The 18,860-nt window shown below is 40.4% G+C and overlaps 1 protein-coding gene across 1 annotated transcript in view; it reads left to right on the plus strand.

Annotated features, from left to right (window-relative positions):
• The first annotated feature begins 11,909 nt into the window (after positions 1-11,909).
• The window catches only part of GPM6A (glycoprotein M6A), a 348,469-nt gene continuing 341,518 nt past the window's right edge, over positions 11,910-18,860 (plus strand). Inside the window, exon 1 of the mRNA XM_077144349.1 lies at positions 11,910-12,116. Coding sequence (XP_077000464.1) covers positions 12,113-12,116 — 4 coding nt within the window. The 5' untranslated portion in view covers positions 11,910-12,112. The remainder of the gene's footprint in view (positions 12,117-18,860) is intronic.

An 18,860-nucleotide genomic window follows, 5' to 3' on the forward strand; every position in this document is an offset into this window, starting at 1 on the left:
AAAGAAATAGCTACCCCCATGAGATTGGATCAGGATTAATCAATGGCTTTTATGGGGGTACATAATAGTTTCAAACTGGCACACCAAGTACAGTTTTAAAAGTTCTGAGGTGAGTGCAACCAGGGTTGAGACTAATGGTTTGGCTACAGCTGCATGAGAAGTACATTGCTGCAGTTTGTGGTTTCATCTGAGGGTTAAGGTCCTCTGGCTCATATTTTATGGTAAATAAAGGAAAAAAAAAAAACACAAACCAGTGTCCACAATCACGTTTTTCTTTAGCTTTGGTGTTCATTTCATAAGTATACATTAGTGCATGATGTAGTGGTCTATAATTGACAGGATGCAATACATGAAGAAATAGTGTGGCACTAAAGGAATATCAGATGCTAAGTAGTCAATCATTTATTTTGAAAAACACCTAAGACTATTGTTCTTAACTTTTGCCAATGCTCTTTCATCTTTTCCAATTAGAGATCTTCTTTCTAGAACAGATATGTGAGGATTAGAGGATAACAAAATTTGTTTTTAAGAGCAATTATGGAAGCATCATAAAGAATTTTTTTTTTTTGGAGTAGACAGTTTGGATTTATTAGGGAAACATGCATGTTCGTGGCAGCTGTATAGACTTTATTTTTTTTCAACTTTGTTTTTATTAATTAAAACAATTAACAAACAAAACATTTAAATATCATTCCATTCTACACATACAATCAGTAATTCTTAATATCATCACATAGTTGCATATTCATCATTTCTTAGTACATCATAAAGAATTTGATATCATTTATAAGATTCATAAAAATTCCATTTTCAAAGGGGATTTTGTTAAGAATATTTAATGAAGGAGAAGGCTACTAATCCGTCTGCTGTCAAAAACCATGACACGTCGAGAGACAGCACGAATCTGTTTTTACAGCTATTTGAAAATACCTTCAAAAATGTAGATATTGGAAAACTCTTTTTCCCAGTTTAATACCTGAGTTCTGTAATTATATATGTATACAAAGACGGAGAAATAAAATAATTGACTACAACTGTACTGAGATTTATTTGTTACTGTTGAACATGTATCTGAACCCAGTCTTCAACTCAATTAATTCAATGCCAAGCTACTGCCAGAGTTATCTTAAAATCCTATAACCTGGCACATGGATATATGATACATAGCATTTTGCTAAGATGAAGATACTGTAAAATTAGAAGACTCTTCATCTCATGCATGCAATTTTATAAATACACACCAATTCACTTACTATTAAAGAGACTAATGAACTCATTTTTGTGATTGTAGAAACTTAAGAGGCAATGGTTTCTATAAAACCAGTACTTAACACATGTGGCTTCTCTGTGCTCTAGTTTAAATTTATAATCATATGTAACTTTTCATCATTAAAATATACTGAAAAAATATGTGAATTAAAATATGATTCTTGTAAATAGCATCTTCACTCCCTGAAAAATGAGCCCAATCTCCCTAAAACATTCCTTTCATCATTTTCTACTCTGCTTAAGGCTTCCTCTTGATTCTTTCACAAATAAAAATGATTTGGATTGGCTTTCGTGCCAATCCATAGACTGTTTTCATTCATTCTCTCTAGTAACGTGTAAAATTACAGCAACATTTCTATAACTCTTCAAAATTTTCAAAGTAATTTCAAATTGATAATCTCATTTAAATTTGTTTCAGGTGTTTCCCTTTTCTTCTTCCTACTATCACTGTGGTGTACTTTTGGGTCCATACAGATGCTGTCCCAACCCCTGACTTTAAAGGCCCTTCACTTATCGCCCAGCAGTCCTAGGGACCACTGAATTTTACAAATCTACCCCTCTGGCCTTATCCAGCTTTATTGCTATTCAAAATTTCTCAACTCATGAAAATTTAAGGTCCAATTCAGTAATATCTGAACATCAGCTTCTGTCAATATCCCCATCTTTCACATTTTATTCCCACTAAATCTGCTCTTAAACGTCATCCATATTTTCTGGACCTTAATTCTTCTTTTATTCCAGTCCATTGACCATCTTCTGAAGTCCTACTTCTTTGTATTCTAATTTAGACCAAAGATGCATCATTAAACTACGTTTTGCAAGAAGTCTTAACTCCTTTTTTCTCTTTATCCATCTACCATAACCTCTATGAAAGCACTTGGTCTTTGAATCTAGCCTCCTCTTTGTCTTTTCCTATATCCAGGCTACTGAACACTGTTAAGAAATAGCAAAGACTTTGAATTGCTTTCACTATAAATTTATGCTCAGTCAGTGGATACCTAAGTGCTACTTGATATTTCTTTAATATATCCTGCTTAGCCCCCTCTCCTATTCACCAGAGCAGCTTTTCCAAGCTTTAACCTTTTCCTTAACTGGAATCACAGCTTCTCCTTTCAAGGGCCTAAAGAAATCTGAGGTTATGAAGAAAGTCTGCACTTGTCCCAAAGTCCCATCCTTAAATAAAATATTTCTTCCCTCTATCTTTCTTTCACTCTGTATCAGTCAGTATTCTCTTGAGAAACGGAACCAACAGTATGCATTATGTACACATAAAGAGATTTATTCTGAGGAATTGGCTTACATTACTGTGGGAGGCTGGCATGCCTGAATTCCAGATTCTGTAGAGCAGGCTACAGGTTGGAAATTCCTGCCAAGGTGATGTTGAAATCTCCAGTCTGAATTACTTAAGGGCAATTGGCAGCCTGGAAATTCCAGTAACAGTTAATATTGAAGCTTTGAGGCAGAAATTTTTGAGATCTCTGGAATCTTCACTTGCTGTTAAGGCCTTCTGTCTGATTAGATAAGGCCCACCCTTTAGATGTTAATCCCATCTATGAAAAAATACCTCTTCAATAGCAGTTAGATAAGTATTTGTTGGCAGAAATATGGATCTTAAAGGTACTTCTGATAAGGCCTTAGAAGGAAATAAAGAATGTGTTATTGGAAAAAGCGAGCCTATGTTTGTCTTATTTTAAAGTGGCAGAAAACTTGGTGCAATTGGGTTCTGATGACAAATGGAAAGCAGAATTTGAAAGTGATGAACTTAGATATTTAGCTGAGAAAATTTCAAAATTAAGTGTAGAAAGTGCAAGCAAGCTGGTTTCCCCTTGCAGGTTATAGTAAAGTGAGAGAGGAAAGGGATAGCCTGAAAACTAAGTTCTTAAGTACAAAGAAACCAGAAATTGATGGTTGGGAAAATTCTGAGCCTATCCAGATAGTGTCCTCTGAGACTAGGGTCAGAAGCTGCTCTATCAGGGACCTCTCTGAACTTCAGAAAGCAAATTTCCAGATAATAGTATTCCTCATGTAAGTTTAACTGAACCTGAAACCAGACAGCCATTTCAGTGGAAGTCAGGATTTAAAGTGCAATTATTCAGGAAGGATCTGATGGTTTGAATTGCTGAGATCTGTATACAAAGCCAACAAAGTTTTTGTGAAATTCGTATGAGCAGAACCATTGCCAGCTTGCACTGAAAGGGACAAAGAAGGGATGAATGAAAGAACATCTTCAAGAGCAGAACCGTGGAAGGCAAAGTCTGACTGAAGAGATCCCTCAAGCCAAGAGAGGAGGCCCACCCATTTGCATGGGAAGGGTGGCTTCACCCCAGTGCTTGGAGAGTGTAAGGCCTGTGCCCTGGGTCCTGCAGAGAGCCTTGCTGCCATCCTGAAGCTCAGAGAGGATGGATCCTTTATCCCAGTGTTTGGGGAGAGCATGACTCCTGCACAAGAGCATGGGAAGGGTGGGGAAGTCACTCTGTCAGGCCTGGAGGACAAAACATCAATCCATATATGATTCTCAAACCTTGAAATTTAATGGTGTTTGCCCTGCTGGGTTTGGAATTGTTTGGGACTATGACCCCTGTTTTCTTTCTAATTTCTTCCTCTTCAAATGGAAATATTTATCCTGTGCCTGTTCTTTCATTGTATATTGGAAGTAGATAACCTGTTAACTAGATTTCAAAGGATCACAGATGAAGAAACCATGCCCAAGAAGAGAACACCCCCATAAATGATTTTTTAAAAAACTATTTTTATGAGATATCTTCAAACACAATATGGTCCATCCAATGGCTCTCAGTATCATCACATAGTTGTGTATTCATCACCATGATCATTTTTAGAACATTTGCATCACTCAGAAAAAGAAATAAAAAGAAAAAAGAAAAATCTCATACATCCTATACTCCTTACCCTCCCTTTCATTGACTGCTTGTATTTCAATCTTCCAAATTTTCTTCTACTCCTTACCCCACCCATATTATTTATTTATTTATTATTCTTATTTTTTGCTCATCTGTCCATACTCTGGATAATAGGAGATTTAGAGGCGAGGTTTTCAAAATCACATGGTGTGCTGGTTTAAATATGTTGTGTACTCCAGAAAAGCCATGGTTCTTTACTCTTAATTCAATATTGCTGGGTGGGAACTCTTTGAATGTTTCCATGGAGATGTGTCCTTACCCACTCAAGGTGAGCTTGCTTACTGGAGTCCTTGAAGGAGAAACCATTTTGGAAAAAACTCCAAGCCAACAGAGCTCATATAGCCTGAAACCTTTGGAGATATAGAAGGAAAATGCCTATGGAGAATCCTTATGAAGTGAGAAGTGAGGAGAGAAACCAAGCAGACACTGCCATGTGTCTTACCAACTGACAGAGGTATTCCGGACACATCAGCCTTTCTTTAATCAAGGTATCTTTCTCTGGATACCTTAGTTTGGACATTTTAATAGCCTTATAACTGTTACTTGCAACTTAATAAAATCCCTTTTGAAAAACCATTCTGTTTCTGGTTTATTGCATTCTAGCAGCTTTAGCAAATTAAAACATATGGTCACGTTGTAAAAGCTATATAACTACATAATTATCAAGAATACTGGAATACAGTTAAATAATTTCAGATACTCTCTTTAGCCACTTCAATATTCTATAAACTAAAAAGGGATATCTGTATAACACATAAGGATAACCTTCAGGTTAATCTTTTGACTCTGAAATCTCTCAACCACTGAAACTTCATTTTATTTCAATCTTCTCTTCCCCTTTTGATCACGAAGGTTTTCTCAATCCCATGATCCAGGGTCTTAACTCATCTTAGGAGTCCTCTCCCACATTGCCAGGAAAGTTTTCATCCCTGGGAGTCATGTCCCACATGTGAGGGGAGGGCAGTGAGTGCAACTGCTGAGTTGGCTTAGAGAAAGGGGCTACATCTGAGCAACAAAAGAAGTTCTCTGGGGTGACACTTAGGCATAATTATAAGTAGGCTTAGCTTACCTTTTGCAGGAATAAGTTTCATAGGGGTGAGCCCCAAGATGAAGGCTCACCCTATTGAATTCTTTGTCTCTACAACTTGTGAAGAACTCCCCAGATATGGAAGTTTAATATTTCCTCCTTTTTCCCTAGTCTCCCAAGGGGACTTTGCAAATACTTTTTTATTCTCTCCCCAAATTACTCTGTGGTGCCATAACTGATTTTGATGGGACACTTTACTTAGCATTGCTACTGAAATTACTTAATGCTTTTGGCACATTGTGATGGAATTAATGTATTTTGTATGTGGAAAGAACACGTTTGGGGTCCAGAGGCTAGACTACGATGGTTTAGAGCTAAGTACTTGTGCTGGTCTGAAAGGATTTACCCTAGAAGAGCCATGTTTTGATTCTGATTCAATCTTGTGGCAGCAGCCATTTCTTTTAATCCCTATTCAGCACTGTAGGTTGGAAACTTGATTAGATTATCTCCATGCAGATGTGACTCACCCAATTGTGGGCATTAACTTTTTTATTAGTTAGAGATTTGACTCCATGCATTCCAGGGAGGTCTTGATTATTTTACTGGAATCCTTTAAAAGAGGAAGCATTTTGGAGAGAACCACAAGAAAGCCATGAGAACCATGAGAGTCCAGGCAGTCAGAGACCTTTGGAGACGAAGAAGGAATATGTTCCTGGGAAAGCTTCATGAAACAACAAGTCTGGAGAGAAAGCTAGCAGATGTTGCCATGTTCACCATGAGCCTTTCCAGTTGAGAGAGAAATCCTGAACCTCATTGGCCTTTCTTGAGTGAAGGTAACCTCCTGTTGGTGCCTTAATTTGAATATTTTGGTAGACCTAGCTTTAATTGGGACATTTTGATGGCCTTAGAACTGTAAGCTTGCAACTTAATAAATTTCTCCTTTTAAAAGCCATTCTGTTTCTGGTATATCGCCTTCCGGCAACTAGCAAACTAGAATAGTACCCAAGAAAGCATGTTCTTAAACTTAATGCATTTCTATGAGTCTAATTGTAATTAGAGCCTTTTGATGAGCTTACCTGAGTTAAGGTGTGGTACAAATCAATCAAGATGAGTCTTAAGCCTATTACTGGAGTCATTTATAATGAAAATGAAAATCAGACAGATAGTGAGAAAGATATAGAAAGCAAGGAGCTGGAGGTCAATGGAACCCAAGAGAGAAGGGAAAGTCCAGGAGAGACTGCTGTGTGCATTGCCATGGGAAAGAGAATCCCAGGACTAAGGATCACTGGCAGCCAGCCCCAGAACCCAAGTCATTAAGAGGAAAGAATCACTATGATGAGGTCTTGATTTGGACTTCATTTGGATTTGGTCTGGCCCCAAAACTGTGAGACATTAAATTCCCATTGCTTAAGTCAATGAATTGCATGGTATTTGTTTGATCAGTGCAATAAAGGAAACTAAAACAGATGTTCATTGAATTCTCAGGCAAAGTCATGTAATTTTTATCTCTCAGTTGAGATACGGCTTCTCTATAGCTGAGGTAGAGGATATCGATGCCTAAAAGTATGGAAACTATTGGACAGATCAATTAATCCTCAAAGCACCACCTCCTAAACGTCAAAATATCATAAAAATATTATATTAACTTAAAATTTCTAAAGAGAGACATCTTGATTTGATTATTAGATCATGTATTAGTTTGTTAATGCTGTCAGAATGCTATATACCAGAAATGGAATGGCTTTTAAAAAAGGGAATTTATTAAGTTGCAAGTTTACAGTTCTAAGATCAAAACAATGTCCAAACTAAGGCATCCATAAAAATATACCTTAACTCAAGAAAGGCCGATGGGGCCAGAACACCTCTGTCAGCTGGGAAGGCACGTGGCTGGCATCTATTGGTCTTTTGGCTTCTGGTTTCAAACAGCTACCCCAGGGGCCTTTTCTCTCTGCATCTCCAAACATCTGGGTCTCCTGTTGGCTTCGAAGCTTTTTCCAAAATGGCTCCCTCTTAGAAGATTCTAGTAAGTGACCTTCTTTGAATGGGTGGAGACATATTCCCATGGAAACCACTTAATCTAATGGTCCTACCCACAACTGGGTGGGTCAGATCTCCATGGAAACAACCTATTCAAAGGTTTCCACCTACAATATTGAATGAGGATTAAAGGACATGGCTCTTCTGGGATGCACAAGATTTTCAAACCACCACAGATGGCAATATATAATAATTTAAATCTTGAATTATTTCAAAACTTTCATAATTCCTTAGGAGTGTCAAAATATTATATATGAATTATATTCAATGCTGGAAGATACCACTTTCTCTCTCAAGCATGTAGTGATCCAACTGATATTGAGTGAGAGAGTGGCAAACTAGGCTCAGAACCTTTCCGCTTGGGTTTGAATCATAGCTTCCTATCTATTACCTATGTGAACGTAGGTGTTCTAGTTTGCTAGCTGCTGGACTGCAATATACCAGAAATGGAATGGCTTTTAAAAGGGGAATTTAATTAGTTGCTAGTTTACAGTTCTAAGGCCGAGAATTAAAACAAGTCTATAGAAAAGTCCAATCAAAGGCATCCAGGGAAAGATACCTTGGTTCAAGAAGGCCGATGAAGTTCAGGGTTTCTCTCTCATCTGGAAAGGCACATGGTGAACACGGTCAGGGCTCCTCTCTCGGCTGGAAGGGCGCATGGCAAATACGGCATCATCTGCTAGCTTTCTCTCCTGGCTTCCTATTTCGTGAAGCTCCCCGGGAGGCGTTTTCCTCTTTTATCTCCAAAGGTCGCTGGCTGGTGGACTCTCTGCTTCGTGGTGCTACAGCATTCTCTGCTCTCTCTGAGTCTCTCTGAGTCTCTCATTCTCCAAAATGTTTCCTCTTTTATAGGACTTCAGAAACTAATCAAGACCCACTCAGATGGGTGGAGACATGTCATCCCCTAATCCAGTTTAACAACCGTTCTTAACTAAATCTCATCAACCAGGGAGATGATCCCATCACAGTCCCAAATACACAGCATTGAATAGAGACTATTCTACCTTTAAGAAATGGGATCCATATTAAAACATGGCTTTTCTTAGGGGGCATACTTCCCTTCAAACCAGCACATTCCACCCTCTGGCCCCTAAAAAGGACATGTTTTTCCCATATACAAAATACATTAATTTCATAACAATATCAGATATCCTTAAACCTTTCAGTAGCAATACAAACAAAGTATCAAATTAGAGACAGTATAAAATCTCATCAAGTCAGTTACAGGCATGGTCTGTCCTAAGGCAAAATTCTCTCCATTTGCTCTGGACCTTTGAAAACTCATAACAAATTATTTGCTGCCAACATATAAAGGAGGAACATTCACAGGATACATAGACACATTTCCATAGGGAGGAAGGAACACAGGGGTCACCGGACCCATACAGTTTCGAAAACCTGCAGGGCAAAGTCCATTAGATTTCAAAGTCTGAGAGTCATTTATCCTCAGGGCTTTAGAAAGTGGCAGTCCCACCCTTTCCAAATGCCTATGCCTGCCTCTCTCTGAATGCAACCTTGGGGGACATTGGGGAGACCACCTTTTTCTCGGCTCCACCCTCTCCAAGCATTGGGGCCGCACCTGGGCTCTCTGCCATCTCCGGGGCACACGCTCAACCCCTCCATGTGGTGGCAGCCAGGCTCTCCCCAAACCCCAAGGAACGTGCTTCACCTTCTCCAAGGCCTGAGGCGGCATGACTCTTCCACTGCAATTAGGTGGAAGGCCCATTCTCTGCCTTTGGGGCAAACTCACCCTCTCCATGGGCTTGGGTGGGTCCACTCTCCTGGCCCGAGGCTTCTTGACTTCAGACCTCAGCCTCCACGGTTTTGCCTCTGAAGTTATTTTTCCTCCAATGTGTGCCTTCTCTGAACCCCTCAGTCCAGACTGGCAGCAGCTCTGTTTATACAGGTCCCACAGCACTCTCGTTGGCTTTCTATGCAGTAGCCTTGGATCATGCCCATCAGACAGAAGGAGTTTCCACAAATCCTTTCTGGATAACTCCATGTCCGTTCCTGACTTTCTCTGAAATGGCTGGCTAGTTCCACATTTGGTGAAATCCACACTATACTCTGTAGTCTCCCTTTCTGTAGGCCCAGAATTTTCCAGGACCTCAGTTTCTGGTTTCTTTTTACTCAAGAGTTCAGTTTTCAGCTTATCTCTTTCCTTTCGCATTTCACTATAAGCTGTGAGGAGAAACCAGGCTGCACTTTCAACACTTAATTTGGAGACCTCTTCTGCTAAGTATCCAAGTTCATGGCTTTTAAAATCTGCCTTCCAGCCAAAACTACCAGTCAATTTTGCCAGATTATCTGCCATTTTAAAACAAGGATCGCCTTCCTTCCAGTCTACAATAACACAGACCTCATTTCTGTCTAGGGCCTCATCAGAGGTATCTTTAGAGTCCACATTTCTCCCAACAGTCTCTCCAAAGCATTCTAGGCCTTCTCTATCAAGCTTTTCACAACTCTTCCAGAATCTTCCCCATATCCATTTAAAAAGCCGTTCCAACATGTTTGGTATTTGCAAACTGCAGCAGCAGCACCCCACTCCCGGTACCAAAATCTGTTCTAGTTTGCTAGCTGCTGGACTGCAATATACCAGAAATGGAATGGCTTTTAAAAGGGGAATTTAATTAGTTGCTAGTTTACAGTTCTAAGGCCGAGAATTAAAACAAGTCTATAGAAAAGTCCAATCAAAGGCATCCAGGGAAAGATACCTTGGTTCAAGAAGGCCGATGAAGTTCAGGGTTTCTCTCTCATCTGGAAAGGCACATGGTGAACACGGTCAGGGCTCCTCTCTCGGCTGGAAGGGCGCATGGCAAATACGGCATCATCTGCTAGCTTTCTCTCCTGGCTTCCTATTTCGTGAAGCTCCCCGGGAGGCGTTTTCCTCTTTTATCTCCAAAGGTCGCTGGCTGGTGGACTCTCTGCTTCGTGGTGCTACAGCATTCTCTGCTCTCTCTGAGTCTCTCTGAGTCTCTCATTCTCCAAAATGTTTCCTCTTTTATAGGACTTCAGAAACTAATCAAGACCCACTCAGATGGGTGGAGACATGTCATCCCCTAATCCAGTTTAACAACCGTTCTTAACTAAATCTCATCAACCAGGGAGATGATCCCATCACAGTCCCAAATACACAGCATTGAATAGAGACTATTCTACCTTTAAGAAATGGGATCCATATTAAAACATGGCTTTTCTTAGGGGGCATACTTCCCTTCAAACCAGCACAGTAGGCAAGGGCTTATCTCTTTATGGGTCAGTTTTTTCATCTATAAAATGGGGATAACAGTATCTGTTGTGAGAATTATATGATAACTCATATATAAGCCCTTAGAACAGTGACTGACACTGAGTAAATTGCACCTAACTTATTTATTATTATTTCATATTTCAATTTATAATACAATTCTACTGGGAAAAAAGAATAGTTCTAATTTTTAGAATTATAATATTATCTTAAGTCCTCAGAAATTAGGTGGTAAGTTGTCTGTGATTATTAAATAGACATCCTTATAAATTGATCTCCAAAAATTCCTTACTTCTCTCTATTGAAACCATGCATGAATGTTATGCTGTGCTGAAATCATAGTTTGTGTTAGCCAATGCCTGAAATGGTGATGTTTCTGAATGGTATGTTGAATGCTTTTAATTTTTATTGACTACTTCCTTTTCCTCCCACAAGAATAACTTTCGATTCCCACTTAATAGAAATGCATTTATAATATCCCTTTCAGGAGTGTACCTACTCCATTCTGTGAGAATTAGCTCTGCAAATGGTTCTGTGCCATTTTATTTATCCATCTATTTCTGCTAAACATTTACTTATCTTTTTTCATAGCATATCTTCTCCTTTCGATTGCAATGTTCCTCAAGGTTAATCATGTCCACTTAATTTTATCCTAATTGCTCACAGCATAGATTTGTATATTTTAGGGTGTGCTCTGCATGAAAAAGAAACTTAAGACACTTTGGGGACTGACTTACTGAAATAACTTCTCCAGTATCAACCCTGAAAGAACTAGGTCAGTAACCCACAGAATTACATAACTTATTATTATTATTTTTTTTTAGTGTGAAGGGACCTTAGAGATAATTTTTTTCCAGACCTTTTGCTTTACAAATTAGGAAACAGACTCCCAGTGTGCCAGTGGTAGAACCGAGGTTACAAGCCCGCCTTCCCAAGGACAAACCCAGTGCATTTTCAGCAGCAAGTCCCACTGGAAATGAGTTGTTTATTTTCTAGGTGATTTCTAAATGTTATTAGGTGTGTGTGTGTGTGTGTTTTCGGGCTTTATGCTTATAACCTTGTCAGATCACACAAACAAGCATATTTAACATAGAAAAAACAAGGGAGGGAGGTAAGGGGGGGGCCCTTCCACTTGTTCTTTTAATATTATTATTTAAAAAATCGTGAACTGAAGACCATAGTACCTTTTGGTCAATGTAAAACCACCATACCAAGCCCCGTCTCTTCCCCTGGAAGGATCGTTTCCTCGTCTCCACTTCAGGGATCGTGATCTTGGCCACCCGGCCAGTCGCGGAGTGCGGAAGGAATGAGTGGACTTCGCGTGTGTGTACAGGGGAGGCGTTGGCCGAGGGGAGGGCTGCTGGTGGGGGGGAGGAGAGGCACCGCGGCGGGGTGGGCGCTCGCCTGCCTCCCCGGGCGGCAGGTGGAAAGGGGGAGGGGTGTGCGCGCCCGTCGAGCTCGCCGGCGCGCGGGGAGCTGTGTCCACCGGGAGGGGCGAGGCTGTCCCCACCGCCGCGCCAGGGGCCTGAGCATCGGCTGGAAAACTTGGGCCCGCACGGTGCCTGGTCCCTCGCGCTCCTCCGGGACGGCGGGTCAGCAGAAGCTCGCGCCATGGGTGAGTTTTCCTGCAGGCGCGGATCGACCCCGGCGGGACGCGTCCTGCAAAGGCTTGACTGTGAGAGGGCGGGTGATGGGGAGAAAGTGAACGTCCGCCTGTGTTTGCACCCCTCGCCTCACCCCAGAGCCTGCCTCTGGACTTTTCCTGGGAGCGCGGAGGTGGGGACGGGGTGGCACCTGGAAGGAGAGAGGGTGCTGGGCAGTTTCTAGCTGGCCAGGGCGGTGGGAGGCTGTGTCCGGGCGCCAAGCTCCGCCGTGTGCCTAGACCCTAGCCCGGGGGTCGCCGCGCTGGGGGCGGTGTTTGAGGAAAGTGAAAGATAAGGAGACCTAGGGAATGAGGGAGAGTGAGTGGATCCCAGGGATGCGACTCTTTCCACCTTTTTCCACGTTTCCGTGTGCCGTTTGGGAAGCAAGCTGAGCTGGGGTATGAGAAACGGAAACTTTGTAAAACTTCCCATTCGTACAGGTTTGCATGCAGGAAGGTGCTGGGCGAGACGGGGGGCAACTCGAGTCCCACTCCTAGTCTATGTGACGCATTTACATAAAAGGCTGACAGTTATTTTTCCTGAAGGAGACCTGGGCGAAAGGCTTGGTTATAAGGACGACCAAACCGGCCCAGGCCACTTGGCCCCGGAGTTTGGCGCAGTTTAGCTCGGCTCCAGTTTCTAGACCGAGTCCGCTTCTATGGGGTTTAGCGGCGGCAGCTTGGAAGAGCCCCAGGAATGCGGCTGGGTGGGGTGGAGGGGTGGGGGAGACGAGTGTGAAATACCCGATTAAAACCGAGCACGAGGAGGGGTGCGGGTCCCAGGAGAAGAGGTGGGGGGGGGGGGGAAGAGCGAGCGAAAAGCGGGGGACAAGGAGTTACCCACCCTCCCAGACTCGGTTGGGTTTGTTTAGCATTTCCAGAGCTCACAGGGGCAACGCTGCGCTTCCAGGGTTACTGATTAGTTATCCCCCAGCAGGCAGTCCCGGCCATCTATTCAAATGCCGCTTCACTCCTTTCTTCTGGTAGGAGTCCATTACGGGCCTCTCGGCTTTGACGTTTCCTTTTCTATGCATGTTGCACCCCAAGAGTTGTTGTGAGTGATTCCTTCAAGAGTAAAGGAAGCCTTTGGAATTAATGGGCTCAGGGCGAAATTCCTAAAGGCCGGTAGTTAATTTCACAGACTCAGGGATGAGGGGATGCTTTGACTACTAATAGGTGGAGTTTGTAGACCCTGGCCAAGTCCGGGAGAAGGAAAAAGAGAAAGCTGAGGACATTTTTGCCTATGAATGTTAATTGCGTGCAGGATATTCATAGTCTGTTCTTCCTTCATCCTGGAAGAGGCTTAGAAGGACCCACTTTTAGGGCTTTGAATGAAAGGGCATTAAAAATGATCTCCAGAACGGACTGTTAGTTTTCTGAAATAGAATATTTCCAAGTTAAAAAAGAAAAATCATCTTCCCAAATGTACTAGAGTGTTCTTCAGTCTTTTATTTTTCACTATTTCTTTGGTTATATTTGGGCATATAAACTCTTGATTGAATACAGAGGGAAAGAAAAGCACTCATAAATGGAAGGCCAAAGTAATTATTGACTTACTGTAATCTATTGCTTGACCCTATTTAAAGTGTTAAGATGCTGTATAGATCAGATAAAATGAAATTTCTAGAAAGAATGATGTTTATGTTTTAAACCTTAAGCTTGGGTGGACTATCAAATCTTGGATGGACTATCTGTCAATTATCTTTATACTCATTTTGCAGTTAATTATTTGTCTAATTCATATGTGAAAACTAGAATGAAAACAGTGGTACTGGATTTTACTTCAACGCCCTTGTCTACACTGCCCATGGCGGCAAGTTGCAGCAAAGTGTAGTTGTGCAAGAAGGCATGTAGTTAACATCTAAGCTATTATAATAATCACAAGGTTTGTCTCTGACTCTTGGGGATTCTCTTTCTCATCTGTAATCTGCAGGACGCCCAAAATTTGTCTCTTCTTATTTCTTCCAGGCATGCATTATGTTTATCCTGTTGTAACTGATGTCACCAAAAATGCAGGTGACAGGTGGCAAGTATGTGACAGTAGGTAGAGGTAGCAAGTGAGACCACAGAGGTCAGAGAAATAAAGACAAAGAACAGGTTTGCAGTAACGGAGAGTCAGAGCATGAAGCCCGGAATCAGGGCAGAGATTCAGACACATAGTCCAGGAATAATTTAGGACGAGCCAATGAGCAGATGGGGCAAATGAGAGAAAGAAGGAAATAAATATATCCAGAGAGTAGAAATAAAACATTTGGCCAACTTTCTCTTCTTTTTAGTCGTGAAAAACACAGAACTGGAGTCCAGATTACTTGGATTAGGGGAGACCAGTATTGGCGCATGTCTGGCTTTGCCCACAGTCAGATCTTTCCATTACCGGTATCAGGACAACTGAAATGTATCATTTAGAGAACGGAAGATGGTGCTCTGGATAGCAATCAATTCACGTCTGGCTCAGGAAAAGAAATCTGTTCTCTAGCATTGTTGAAGAATGGGAGGAATTGGTTAATCATATAGTCTGAATAATTTATAGCCACCATATCTATAATGCACAAGTGTAGTCCTCAAACAAACAAACAACAAACTTGCCAAGTAGGCAAATTGAGATTTTTGGCATCTCTTGCTTCCTCTTTCTGTTTTCTTTTCTCGCTTCAGTGATGCCCTCGGAGTATCTAAGTATGCAGCAGGGTTATCTCTCCATTCGAATAATCTGCTCTCCAGAAAGGACATGACCGCTTTACTTCATACAAGAGAAATTCTAGGCTGATGAAACATTACCTTCCTAGGAGTGTTTGCATATTTGCTGCAAGGCTAAACTTAATCAGAGATAGGGGTCTCTAACTGTGAGATTTCAGGCTGTAGTGGTGAGTTAAGGCAAGAAGATTCTTCATTTTCTCTCCTTATCTCTGCTTACTATTCTACTTGATAGTATATACTTTATATTCACCCTGAGACAACCAATAGGTGTTTCATTTTAAAATGATGTTGAACATTATTTAGCTCCACAGATGTTATTATGGAAAGAATCACGAAGGAGAGGTGCTGACCTTATTTAGAGGGATGTGAAAGATTTGGGAAGGAAGAAGGAAAGAAAGCACTGTTTTAGATAGAATAATAGGCCCCTTCTCAAAGCAGAAAGGGGGTGCGTTTTGCCGAGCAGTAAGACATTGTGCTGGGTTGATAGCATAAGGTCCTGTTTTGGAGGGTTTTCAAAATGAACCAGAGGAATTTAGAAATTACACAATAGGAAATAGGGCTTATGGAAGGTTTTTCAGGAGAGAATTACAATAAAATCAGGGTCTAAGGAAGATAAGCCCAACAGTGTTGTTTATGACGTAAGATAAATTGGAGATGAGAGACCCCAATTTTCAGAGTAATTCTGCAATGATATGACATAGATCTAGGCTGAGTGGTGATGTGTAGAAATGGAGACGAAAAGATGGATGAAAGGTATTTCTACTAAAAAAAAATCGATTAAATTAGGCAAGTGAGCAATAAGTAGGAGAATGAATAAGGTTTATTCTCTGGGGATTTGAAACCTTGAAGATTGGAGAAATAGTGGCTTCCTTGACAGAATATTTAGGGTCTAAACCACGTGGTTTATTTTCCGTATGTTTTGGGAAGCAGATTAATTTCATTTTTGAAATGTTAAGAGGTGAATGCTAGACATCCCAACACAAACATTTAGTAAGTTGGAAATGTATGATGAAAATTTGATCAAAGCACTAGGTCAAGTGGGAAAATAAATATTTGAGGATTACCAACCTCTCAGTGAGAGTTAAATCCATATAATGAATCATTTGATTGAAGACAAGAGTACAGGGAGTGCTGGTTGAGGGAGAAGGAAGGGGAAGAGTAAAGACGTTTTGGAGGAAGAAGAGAACTAACTGTATAATACATTCTGATGTTCTAAAATCAGAACAGTGAGACGTGATATCTTTCATATTCATTGTTAGATCTAGGAGTTCATACATTTTGACAAAATAAAAAAATTCGATGGAAGTATTGTGCTTTTATTCAACTTTAGTAAAAATGGACTTGGTTAAGGATATATACATTTGATTGCAAATTTATGCAAAGAATAAAGTGACATGGCATTGTCTTGAATCCATACTTGTTTTGGTAAAAATATGACACCCTAGTGGCTATATGAACAAGGTACAAAGAGCTAAAGTTTGTAGCTGGAGAAGCAGATGATAATCTCTCATGTCTGGGGTGGGTCATGCAGACCTTTGGAATTCTATTTCCTCTTTTGTTTGATAAGGTGGTAGGAAAATATTCTGTAAGCTTATGTGGTTCAGATCTTCATATAGTAACAACTAGAAGAAAAAAACATGTAAGGAAGATAAGGTTGTGCTATTTTCATTAAGGAAATAGAGAACATTTTTATGATGCTATAATGTTATGTAAAACTTGAGTTATTTGGTTATACTCCATTTTCCCTAGAAAATTATAAATATCTGATGATGGTCTGAACCTGAGCAGAGAAAGAAAAAACTAATGTTCTGGTCATCTGTTGTTGCTTAACAACTACCCCCAAAACTAGTGGATTAAAACAACAATTTGTTATCTGTCATGGTGGGTTGGTGATCTTCTGGGTAGTTCTCAGTTGAGGTATTGTGGGGTTGCAGTCAGATGTGGTCTTGAGATCCAACCACTGAAGAGTTGATTGGACTGGTGAGATAGCTCACCAGCTGCTGCTCATGGGAGGCTGGAAGTTCACCTGGGGCTGTCTCCACGTGGCCTTGGCAGGGTGGAATTTCAGTCCCTAGAAGGAACGTGCCAAGAAGGAGAGCTCCAAGAAACCCAGGCAGAAGTTGCAAGACTTCTAATGACTTAGCATCAGGAGTCCAGAATATCACTTCTACTGTCTTCTGTTGTTCAAGAAAACCATTAGGGACAGTCAGCTTCAAGAGGAGTGGGAGTATACTCCATTCTCCACATGAGGAGCAGTGTGCTGGTTAAGGAGAGAAGGAATTGAGGGGAGCCAACTAATTCATCTCATTTTAAAAAATAAGTCTTTGAGTGTGCTTCATCAAGAGTACAACTGAAAACTCAGTGTAAGTTCTTTGAAACACATATGATAAAGGACTGAATCTTTAATTAGAATATGAAGATATCTAGACATTCACACCAAAATTTTACTGTAAAACATTTGAGTGTGGAAGTTTATGCCTGGATAAAAATGTGTTGCTAGAATACTGGGATAAACTACACAAAACAGTTTCTCATAAAATCAGGTAATCTTTTACATTTTATCTTAAATCTGAAGTTTCTTAGGTTAATACAAATTAAGGTTTAGTTTTGGAGAGATGCATGTGAATGAAATGTATAAGATATTTACTAAATTGCATTCTATTCTTTGGGTGTTCATTTATATAGGTCTTTCTCTTAGAATTGAAAAACAAAAATGAGGGTAAATGAGATAGATTAAAACTTAAGGACAGAATTAGTTTCACCCTAGAAACTTAGTGGCCTTTAAAAAAATTAGATTATGACTCTGTTTCAACAGTTATGATTTGAGGTCAATTTTTTTCAACTGCTTGACAAGAGATGAGGAAAAGATGATAGAAAATGTAAAGCTATATACTTTATGTATACCTCCCAAGATACAGCAAGCTGTCCAAAAGACCTAAACATCTCAACAAGAGACCTACATAAGCAGTATTACCAGAATAATGCATGAGGAGCTCATGAGGTAATACAACATGTAGTTAAATTTTTTAGTTTGGTAAGGTAACCTGTCATATATTCACTCATGACTTACTGTAAGATATATTAAAACACACAAACTATGTAATAGCAAAATAAATATCTTGTAATTTCTAGAAAACTTCTAGAAGCTCTAATATTTTTTGTCTAAGTATAATAACTTAGAGAATGTATTGAATACTGTTTTCTGGGTCCCCAGATTCAGCTTCCGAAGGACTGTGCTTAATAGCTGAACGGCAGGGAGGGAAGTCTGGCCATGCTTTGAGAAACAGTTACTCTACCATGCCTCTTTCCCTTATCAAGTTAACTGTTGTTCCTTTACTTGTCTCTCTAATATATTATTTTAAATTTATACTCTGGCTCCTACTAAGGGCTGCATTTTGTGATTACTGTTGCATTTCTGTTTTATTTCACTGTTTAACTTAGTTCTCTATACTTGCTGTTTCTACTTTTCTGACCAATCGCTAGGCTTACAATGGGTTCATGTGCTCCAGAGTTTACTGAAAACCCTCCCCTGAAAATTACTAATGACTTCCAGTCTCTGGCTTCAAGGGCTATTTATATGTACATAACTCCCAAGTCTGTATCTCTCTACTGATTGTTAGCCGTAAGGCACCTTGCTGTCCCTCTTATCCTTCACCTCAGAATGTTCAAAGTAGAATTCATCCTTCCCATATGTGACTAGTCCGGCTCTCCTCCCGCTTTTGGTAGAAGTACCTCACTTCTCCTTGTTGCTCAGGAGAGAATACTCAGAAGTCAGTTTGAGTACTCGCTTTTTCTTGATGAGTGTGAAATATACCCGGTCTTGTTGATCTAATGTCATAACGTCATTGTTTCTCATTTCCACTGCTTTCATCCTGTTCCTGATTCTCTCCGGTCTGGACTTTAATGGTCACCGCAAGTTTCTTCCCTTTTTCCCACCTCCTCATATCCTCTTCCCACATCACGTCCAGAATATTACCCTCCAGAACAGCTCTTTTCATGCCATTTGTCCTCTAACTTTAATAC

Source organism: Tamandua tetradactyla, chromosome 26 (genome assembly GCF_023851605.1).
Source record: "Tamandua tetradactyla isolate mTamTet1 chromosome 26, mTamTet1.pri, whole genome shotgun sequence".
NCBI lineage: Eukaryota > Metazoa > Chordata > Mammalia > Pilosa > Myrmecophagidae > Tamandua > Tamandua tetradactyla.